General features: G+C 37.2%; 2 protein-coding genes across 2 annotated transcripts; one reads left to right on the top strand and one right to left on the bottom strand.

Annotated features, from left to right (window-relative positions):
- Positions 1-3,012: 3,012 nt before the first annotated feature.
- Positions 3,013-7,424, top strand: LOC306892786 (uridylate-specific endoribonuclease C). Its single transcript, XM_079454080.1, has 7 exons — positions 3,013-3,144; positions 3,754-3,853; positions 4,027-4,135; positions 4,321-4,442; positions 5,294-5,406; positions 5,590-5,743; positions 5,914-7,424. The coding sequence occupies exons 1-7, from the start codon at positions 3,134-3,136 to the stop codon at positions 6,172-6,174; spliced, it is 870 nt and encodes a 289-aa protein (XP_079310206.1). The 5' UTR covers positions 3,013-3,133; the 3' UTR covers positions 6,175-7,424.
- A 124-nt stretch (positions 7,425-7,548) lies between these two features.
- Positions 7,549-8,373, bottom strand: tnnt2c (troponin T2c, cardiac; the record flags this gene model as incomplete). The annotated part of the gene is made up of 1 exon (XM_079454079.1): positions 7,549-8,373. The coding sequence occupies one exon, from the start codon at positions 8,371-8,373 to the stop codon at positions 7,549-7,551; it is 825 nt and encodes a 274-aa protein (XP_079310205.1).
- Between the last annotated feature and the right edge of the window lie 2,613 nt (positions 8,374-10,986).

Genomic DNA, 10,986 nt, shown 5'->3' with positions numbered 1-10,986 from the left:
GTGTTGACTTGTGTTGAGCACTGTGTAGCCCTCAAATTCACATGGACCCTATGGAGGGTACAAATACCCTCATGTAGGATGTTTTTTAGACAGAGGCTTCCCGTCTGCATCATTGGATCCGGTTCTTTTTCTTGTATGAAACTACAGATTTCTGTTTCCCTATATTTGCTGAAACCACGACTCTACATTGCACCGATCACTAACCCGTGCTCTGTTACAACAGCAAGGACACGCACCCATCTCCTTGCTTCTATCTAGACGTTTTGAATTATTTCTTTCTCTTTCCAGTTATTTTTATAAGAAATATCAAGGGAGATGATCTGTGAACTTAACACTCTACTTCGAATCTGCCCCACTGTCGTGTTGGTCGTGTTGTTTTCCGTTGAGACATTTGAAAGGACTTAAATGAGCCCTGTGTGTTGCAGGCTGACACGGTTCTCACTTTAGACTGGCAAACCTAACCTGGGTTGCATATAGAAATGGTAGAAGTGTATTTATTTTCTATGGGAATGTTACTGAAGAGGTTTGCTTTGCGAAGAATTGACTCTGGAATACCTGGGGACCTGCTTTGTTAACATTCAGATATATATTTTTATGGGTTAAAAGCACATAACGGTCCTCTTAACCCATTTTGCTCTGCTTCGTTCAGTTCATCTCTTTTTATTTCTTTGCTTTTAAAGCCCTTCACGACACGTCCATATCACATTCCTTTCTGTTGCCTTGCCTGCACTTTAACCCCGGTGCAAGTTCATTCAAGTGCGAACTATCATACAGATGTTTGGGAGATTCTTTTCACCTGTAAATAGCTGTACAAAGAAAGCACTGTGCATTGGGTATAGGAGGCATGGAGATGCAAACACATTGAAATGACTTAAATCATTTCAACTTAAAGGTTGAGAAAAGACATTTTGATAGATGACATTCTGAGAAAATATTTCTGTGTAAAAATATGTAAGACTGTATTATATAAGAGAAAAATAACTTAATGTATTTGTTGTGAATATGAAAAACTGATATATTAAAGAAGTGCATGAAAACTGTCTAACACTTCTTGCGTTTTCATTTTGCGTGCTATATAGCTCTATATATTTACTTTTATGGTAAGTAACTTATAGAAAGTGTTTTCTGTGAAAGTTCTTTATGCATGTTAACGATGAGGTGGTGATTTTCCCCGGTCAACCTCCTCTTTTCTTCCCCTCAAAGTCCTTTGTGTCCGTTCAGAATAAATGCTTTGCCATTCTCCATATGTTACATTACTTAACCAGGTGAAATAAAACACAGAGGACTTTCAATAATCTTTTATTTAAAAATGAAGGAAAGTGATTTAACTAGTGATTTGTTTTAAACAATTGGACACTAAATACAGTATTTCTTGCAACACCCATGGGTGAGTAACAATTAAATTACTAAATAATACAACAAATAGAGCTTATTAATAATTTTCAGGAATTTGTATGTATGATATTTTCCTTATAAGAGTCCTACAAAACATTATAATTGCTTACATCAAGCTGTTGCTTCAGATATTGTTTGTTTTATGTTGAAAGTAAAATATGATTTGGATTCTGCATTTCTTCATTTTACCCAGACAAATGTAGCTTGTCCGCTACTGCTTTGGTCAAGAAGACATGGTCAGACTGAAATGAAAGAGGTACAAACTCAAAAATACATTTGTATATTGTAAGGAATATTGTTTACGACTTAAATGAGTTAATACACTGCTTTGTTTATGTGATTACAAATTATTTAGCTTAATGAGTCTTTGAAATAAGTTAAATACTCTTAGACATGCTGTATTGAAATATATGTGTTTGTTATTTGATGTTAATCTCAGCACGCTCCTTGGCTAATCCTCTGCGTCGTCAAAGCATGCATCTGGAGCATGCACTTAACCTGCAGTATCAGCGGGGGTACAAGGTGCACAACAACAGTTTAGAAGATCACTGGACAGTCTAGAAGCCCAAAGTGCAATCAAAAGATTCTCTTTGGCCCTTTACCAATCGGTCATCCTCAAGCCAACCCAAACAGCCTGTCAAACAACCCTGCTGCCCAAATCGCAGGCCTATTGTGTGCTCAAACTGCAACTTGCGTTTAAGGTTGCCATATTCCCCGAGCTGTCATTTTCACCACTGCCTGTGGAGCACGTACTGTTGTCCAATAACCACACGTCACACTGGAGAAACGCAGCACAGTGTTTTGTATGACCATCTTTAAACAAAAACGTAATCTGATTATCTCAGACAACTCTGTCAGGTATCTCCCCTTCATGTAGTAAATCAATTTGTACTTTGATGATGTAATTTTGGATTGTTTAGAAAACTCAGTATGTGTCATCTGAATTAGCTTTTAACAGTAAGACTTGAGGTTCCTTGAGTTGTCCTTTTTTCAAGCAAGTAGTAAGAAGGCCACACAATAAGGATGTCTATTGGCAACTTTGTCAGTGGGCCAGAGGAAGTGCATTGTACCAAACGAATGTTTTAATTGCACTTTTAGTGTTGCACACATTCTTGAGGCCTTGGATGTGTTTCGACGGTTTTGCACTCAAGACATGCATTCTGTAACCCAATGCGAAGTGAGCACATTATTTGCTTCGCTGACAGTATGTTTTGACAATGTAAGTAATCATTTTGCATTCATTTTTTTAACATAACAATGTGAAGTTACAGATTTTTTCGGCCCTGCAAAATTGTTTATTTCATACTTAAAAAATAAACATCCCTAACCAAACAGGTCTCTTGAAGTGCACCACCAGCACATTATGAATAAGTACATACATTAACTGACGCCTGATGAATAGTAGTTCATTGTTAAAGTACATTGTATACTAATATTTAATACATAATTTTAATTGAATACATTTGTATTTCACAATCTGACTACTACTTGTCGAATTCAGACACTCCCTTCCTTGATTTCACTTTCCTCTACACTTGTGCAATATTATGACCCGCCCTTTATGAAAGAAACCAATCCGATTCGATATGCTTTACCGTTCTAGGCTCTTATTGGTCGAATTCCTCTGTCGATAGCTTGTTTGACATTACGCGTGTACGCACTTATCGAAACCAGTTTTCATTGTTTTCGAGTGATTAAGTGTTTCTTTGATCTAACGTCGGAATAACCGGTGAATATTATGGCCCGAAGGTGAGGAAAATAATGTAACAAGTTTATTTACACATCATATGTAACGTGCGCTTTTCGTCATGTTTGCCGTACTATGATCGGGTTGATGTATTGTTTAATAAATACACATCAGATGTCATTTTAATAACATAATGACTTGAGTACAAACTTGTGTTTTTCATCAACATGTGATTCACATCTGGTTTGTATTAACGTTACTTTTCATAAAACTCTTGACGTAAATGAACATTTGTAGCATAGATGTTTTCTGTCCAATGTATTTTATTAGATCTCGCGTTACCGTAAATACTCTTACAATCTTCGTGTTTATGATCTCAGAAATGTTTGAGAGATTTGTTTTCCTTCTATTACCGTAAACAGTTTTGTTGGAACACCGCGTTCACACAAACAGCCTATTTATTTAGCATTTCCCACAAACTAAATAGAAGATACACCTGTAAGGAAAAACTACGATAACAGTATGCTTTCTTTGGATACAAGAACTTCTTGAAGAACAGTAGGAACTAAAGGAGGGAGTTTCCCCAAATTCCCGTGGATTACAATGCATGGATCTGTGAAATGATTTGAAGTACATTACATTTTTGACCTACATACTTCTTTCTCTTGCAGTCAAGGCATCAATAAAGAGCTCTCAAATGTGATGAATGAGATGTGGAAGTTAGATGTCAACCGCATGAAACCTGGAATAGATTATAAAATCAACCTGCAGGTCAGAGTTTGTACACGTACAGACACTAATGCCCCTACAAATATATTTATTGCAGTTTTGATTATTGTTACTACGTTGTATGAGCACACCAGTACTAAATTTCACTAAGAGTGTAAACATGTTTTATATGGATTGCGCATGCTATTTTGTGTCATTCATTTGTTTTCACACAGGGGAAGGCTGGCTTTGTTGCTGAGGGCAATCCCGCCAGGGACTGCGCTAGAGCTCCCCTGTTCTCATATGTCAACGAAGACAAGCTCAAAAGCATTGATTCTTATGCCTGTAAGAAGGCATTCATTTACAATTACATAATCATTCACACTTTTATTAGTTTAACCATTATGTTTTACAGTGATCTGAATATATCTACAGAACTTTTTCTAATGTTGCAAGATAATGCACATATTCATGTCATTGTATTGTTGTAACATGTTTGTTTGTTTGTTTGTTTGTCTGTCTCTCCTCAGACTTTATAAAACTGTTGGACAATTATGAGATGTCTACAGGAGTGGCTGAGCAGGTGACAAATGAGGAACTTCAAGAGAACAATATTTTCCTGGAAGCCATTTTAAAGACAGAGGTCATGAAGGTACCCACTGTCCTGTTTTTGTCTTCTGTCAGTCACATGTCTCATTTGTCACACTATCTATACATCATGTGTATTTCTTTTGAGCCAAATGTTGCTAATGTTGTCCTGCAAACACCATAGTGTGTTTGTTTCGACATGTTTTCCTATAAGTACTTTTTCTAATTTGCTTTTAATTAGTAGCACTTTTCATCTTTTTTTTCCATTGTTGCAAAGCAGTTTTGCAGAAAATACATTTTACATATATACAATACAAAAGACATGAATATTCTAAAACACATGAACATTTTGCAATAACTTTTAATGAAAGAGGGACCCCCGAATATGGTGAATCTTTTGTGAGGACCCACTTCCCAAAATACATATCCATCTATACATATTTGTATAAAAACATTGAAGTTGTGTTAGATAAATAAATATGATATTATAAAGACATCATTTTAAATAACAGAAACCATTTTAAATTCAAATGTATTTGTACTGGAAAGGAAACTGTAGCGAGAATAAAATTCCCTATACAGACAAAACATTTTACAATTCTGGAAAGTATGCATGTAGCAAGAAAGAAGACTTAGAAATAAATATAAAATAGTAATTATGTTCAGTAGACTTTTAAAATTTGTGCTTTGTCATTTTGTTTGATATTTTCTAGGGGACCCCCTAGAATGTTGAAAACTTGATATTTAGACAGTAACCGAAAGTATTTCAACAGTTTTCTGTTGTTGTAGACAAGAGGAGATTATTACAATGAAGTCCCACGACCCTCCAGCCAGCATTGTACACATGCTAACATTGCAGTCCAAAACATTTATCACAGTCCGTCTGTCCTGTTTTCATTGGTTCTGTGTTTTCAGTGTGCCCACAGATACTTAGTAAGCAAAGGTCGAGCTCAGTCGGACCTAGCTCAGTTTAAAGGGCAACTCTATGACATGTGGTTTAGGCTCTATCACAGAGACAGAAATGGAGGGTGAGTTGTAAAGTTCTGTTGTATATACAGGTCATCATCAGTATATTAGGGTAAATGTATTAAGATAACATTAAGAAAGCCTTTTTCAGATGGCCACTAGAGGGCCCCTTAATTAATGTGAAAGTTGCCTTCAAACTATGATATATTTAACAGAAATGTGTGTGTGGTTCTGCTCTGACGCAGTGAGGATTCCTGTGGGTTTGAACACGTGTTTGTTGGCGAAACCAAGTATGGGAAGGAGATCATGGGCCTCCATAATTGGGTCCAGTTCTATCTCCAGGAGAAACAGAATCATGTGGACTACAAAGGATACAAGGCCAGAGATAACAAGGATACGGTATTTGAATAAATTATTGAAGTGAAAGAAAGCCACTTTCATTCTGTGCATTTAATGTACACATTTTATTAGCACGTAATACGTTGCTTGGGAATAAAACGTGTTACTCATAATGCAACACTTAAAATTTATTCAAGTTCATACTGACATATTGTGGTTAAAATTCCCAGCCTGATGAGGACGATAACGTCTTGAACCTGCAGTTCAGCTGGAACGGTCTGGTCAAGCCGGTGGGCAGTTGTTTCATTGGCGTCAGCCCGGAGTTTGAGATGGCTCTCTTTACTATTGTCTTTCTCCTGTCTGATGAGCGCGTGACTAATGTTAAGGTGAAGGTGGACGAGTATCTGATGGAGATTGTGGTGTACAGACACGGGCGCTCCATCGGAACATCATACCCCAAAATGATCAGCAGCAACAATCGGGATCTCTAGAGCTTGTGCAGGGGTCAAAAAATTGGCTAGTAGGGTTAATTGTAACATATGACCACTATTAGAATAGTTTATAGTTATAAATGAATAGGTTTAAAATACTGAAGTATAAATCTGAATTATTTGTGTATATTAATGTCATATTACAAATTATTCATTTCAAAAGCTGAAATAATTTGTATTGAATTTGGTTGTAATCTGTATCTCTATCAATGTTTTTTGTTATCTTATGTTGTGAAATCAAAATGATCAAAAATAATATCTTTAGAAGGTTAGTTGCAAAAAAAATTCTGATTACATTGGCATGACATTTCTTGTTTGCATACGGCCCTTGGCTGAGACTCAAAGATTTAGGTTTGTTTATGGACTACATAAACCGTTCCAATAGGTATTTTTTTATTAGATGAGAAATTTCATTTAAAAAGAATATAGAGATCTTCTTTTCTGTATTTTGAATCTATAATGTTTATCTTAATTCTGCTGGCCAAATTCTTGTCGACTGATCGCATAATCGTAGACCAACTGTAACTGCTGCAATGTTTTCATGAAATCATGTACAATTATGTATGCATTTGTTTAAGTGCTGTAGATTACTAATCGGAAAACAATATCATTCTCATGTTCATTTTTACAAGGCTAATAGATGAACAATATAATAAGGCAGCTAAGTACTTCCGTTAGTCATTCCATTATTGCATTGCATTTGTTATTTATGGAAACAGCAAGTAGAGAGGTCATTTTATGTAGTGCAAAGCTTGCAAAGGCACTGCTTTATGACTGAAACAATGTTTTTAAAATGGCAGCAACCAATGTGCCTTGTTTTTGTTAGAATAAAGACCTATAGCACATTTATAAAACTTTGATGTATTTCTTTGTTTTATGCCAGAGCATAATAAACTGATAGTTGTAAATTAGCGATTTAAAAAATTCTTGACAAAAATAACATGCATATTTTCCAAAGTCAAAAAGAGCTTTGATGCCTTATGGGATTCTTTCAGTAATTGGGGGAAGCAGTTAAAAACAATTAAACAACAATTTTGTACTATGTTGTAAAATCTATTTCTGAAGAGTTGTCTACGCTTGAGATGTTTATTGTGATACTATTATTTCAAGGCAACAATGTTCTGCAGACAAACCTCACATTCAGATGTACTGTGTGTGTGAGCTTTCTATCAAGGTTCTAGAAACAATACATTTACACAACAAAACGTATTGCATGTATAGTGCATAAAATGAAGACAAACATGTATTTCAAAAGAAAAAAAGAAAAGAAATGATCTTAAAAATTGTCTGATGAGATGCTTCAAATTGTGTTTCCAAAAACCTTTTGGTATGTTCATTGTATTTTGCATAATTGCACGTGGTAATCCACTCAGTTTACTTCCAGGATTTCCTGGCGCTTTTAGTTGTCTTGGCTCCCCGTTGATGGTCACTAACGCGATTACGCAGAACATTGATGTCATACTTCTGCCTCTTTAGCTTCTCCGCCAGGTCAAACTTTTCTGCGTGGAGTTCACAGAGCCACTTCCACAGGTCCAGAGCTTTTTCTCCCAGTTTTTCCTGGTTCAGATGATCGATGTTGAGGGGCTTGCGGCGCTCCATAAGCGCCTTGGTCTTCTTCTCGCGTTCCGTCAGCCTCTTGCCTTTCTTCTGATCCACTTTCTGCAGGTACCCCCCGTAGCCCTTATTGGAGAGGATCTTCTTCTTCCTGACATCTTCCTCCGCGCGGTTTTTGGCTGCCTCCTCCTCACGCCGCGCCCTCTCTTCAGCCAGAAGTGTCTGCTTCTCTCGCTCTCGCTCGGTTCTGGTCCGTTGCTGCTCGGCACGATCAGCCCGGCGCCGTTCGATGCGGTTCTTCAGAGATACAAGTTCCTCCTCTTCCTTCTGCCTGTTGCTGAAGTGGTGCTCAATGAGACCCTGAAGTTCATTGAAGTCTTTCTCCACGCGCTTGCGGTGGAGGTCGTCGAAGTCCACCTTCTCTCCATCAGGCAGCTTTGGAGCTATAATGTTGGGAACAAACATCTTAGGTTTGGGCTTGGTCTCCTCCTCTGCCTCTTTTTCATGTTCTTCCTCCTCCTGTGCTTCCACTTCTTGTTCTTCGTCTTCAACCTCCACCTCAGCCTCCTCCTCAGCCTCTTCCACGTCGTTCACCTCCTCCTGTTCCTCCTCAAACTCCTCTACGTACTCTTCTATGTCGCACATGGTGCTACTTCTGAGTTCTAGAGGAAGAAAGGGTCACAGACCAATGATTTAACTTAATGCCCAGGAAGAGAGTGGAAAGAGTGAGCTGTTCTCCATGGAAGCCTGAAGGTTTTATAAGGTCTGCCCCACCCATGTGACCTTTGCTGTATGAGACAGAGGTAAGCTTTTTGGACAGATGCATCAATGATCTATTTTCTTCAGTGCCTTGTTTTGTTCCGCTTATAGCTCTATACCCAGACCCTGACCTCCAACCTCTGACTCTCCCACCCTAAAACCTTTGTGGTGTGAAGTGTGCCTATTTCAGACTCTTAAACAGATGCACCGGCACATATGTTCATGGATAAGGATCCTGTTTCACGCCATGTTTGATTAAGTCAGGCACTAATATTGAACCACTAAGCTTATTGTTTAGCTGCAGTTGTTAGGGCATTAGCAACAAATATTGCGTGTTGGATTTGAAAAAATTAGTTTGGAATATAAACGTAGATGTTGTTAAATCTGTAATTTTTGTAGATTATGTAATGCTCCTATATTTAAAATAAAGAGGATTTTTATTACGCTACTGAGACAATGTGAAAGGAACATGATATTGGTAGACATGAGATAACGGACAAAGGCAGGCAAGTGTTTCTGTGGCGTCTATGCAGATCCTATTTGTGCACTCAGAATTTCCATTAACATTTCAGCTGGCTCTTATGTTGGAATTCTACAGAACCACCGCCAGTCCTTAGGGAAATCTTAGGGAGTCATGCCCATTTTATATATAGGCCTATATAAATGCTTGATTAAGTCTTCTCCCATTTATTCACTCCCGTTTTTGTGCAAAACCTGTAGTCGATTCTTTCTTCTGTGGATCACAAACAAATATATTTTGAGAAATGTCTCGGTGGTCCATATAATGGAAGTCAATGGGATTTTCCAACGTTCTTGAAAATGTCTTTTGTGTTCTGCAAAAGGAAAGGAAGTCATACGGGTTTGAAAGTAAATACTCTGGCTGTTGTACATTGTACTCATAAGAGTGTGCTGTGTGTACAGTGTTGGTGGCATTTGTTTTAGGACTGTAAGGGAATTGATGGCAATCGACTGCACTAATTCTCAACAGTAAGCAGGATGAAGGTCACTCAAGAATCCCTCACTGGATAATTATGTTCTCTTAAGAATGAGAAAAGCAGTTTTTTTATTCTAGATGGTACCACCCACAGTACCCTTACACTGATGGAGAGATTCTCTCAGCCTCAAGTGTGCCAGCAAGTAATTTTTGAGTGACAGGTGACGATCTTATTTAAAGATTCCTGATTGGGTAGACACAGCAAGAGACAGCTGCATCTATCAATAGGAGCAGAGGTTTGTGATGATTGACAGGAGCCACACACAAATAACCAAACCCAGTTACATAGTTTTCAAAATAAGAATTATTTGTTGAATAATTATTTTGAATTATTCAAAATAATTCTTAATATTTAGAACTTTTAGTGTTTAACTACTGTATATTCAGACTGGATAGACGACTGGTTCTGATTTGTAACTTTATACTGACGGTAATATTTATTTTATTATTTTATGACTTTAACGTTATATGCTGATTTAGCGGGGTCAAAAATCAGATAATGTATTTTTGTGATGTAACGTTAAGATATTTTTCTTTGTGTGTTTTGAAAACTAACTACTTTTAAAGTACAATCTCTGTATCTCTTCTGTATTAAACCAATATATAAGTGTGATGACGTAACCCTTCGATAGCTCAGTTGGTAGAGCGGAGGACTGTAGAGGTTCAACACTGTAATCCTTAGGTCGCTGGTTCGAATCCGGCTCGAAGGAAGTATTTTACCAATTTGTTGTTAGAAGATCTTCTTTAAATAAGGCTTTTGATCATTTCATAACATAATAATTATCTTAATTAAGGCTTTTCATAATTTCATAACATAATATGCGAGATATTATGACATTTGGTGATAAAAATGCCCCAACATCTAGCTAAAGAAAAAAGGAGAAGCTTCATGGGGCTTCACGTGAATGTAATCAACTCCAAACTATGGTTTTCGAGGAGAGCTGTGACGTCAATTCTTACGCAACACAGAGGCGTCAGGTGTGGTAGAACGGTGTTTTCGGCCCCATTCATAAACTTGTAGCAAACACATCCGATGTGTCACATGGTGTTTATATTCAGTTTAATTTTGATTCGATGCACATGTTTCAGTCTCCGTGCATTAATCACATGGTCATGTTTTTTTATAAACGAAGTTCCCACTTTTCGCTTTGTCCTGCCTTGGTGAGCTATCTATCAATCAATATTTCAGTCAATGTTTTTAGCACATAATATAACTTTACAGCTTCTTTAATGTCCGAAAGCTTTGTCTGGGGTCCCTTGTATTTGACATAGGCCTAGTATATAGACACTCTTCGTTTAGGGGTCACACTTAGATACTTCTCATTTGATGGCACTAATTAATAGCCTATTTATACAATAATTATGACCCATTTTACCCACCGAAAACAATAAGCATAATAAACAATTTACCATAAAACAGAGACCAGGCTAAAAAAAATATTTTTTAAAAGTTTGATTGGAGCCTTCTGGTTTAAAAAAGGCAGAAACGTGTAGTGGCATGTGTA

This window comes from Barbatula barbatula (assembly GCF_947034865.1).
Source record: "Barbatula barbatula genome assembly, chromosome: 4".
Taxonomy (NCBI): Eukaryota; Metazoa; Chordata; class Actinopteri; order Cypriniformes; family Nemacheilidae; genus Barbatula; species Barbatula barbatula.
This window is presented reverse-complemented; position numbering and strand designations above follow the sequence as displayed.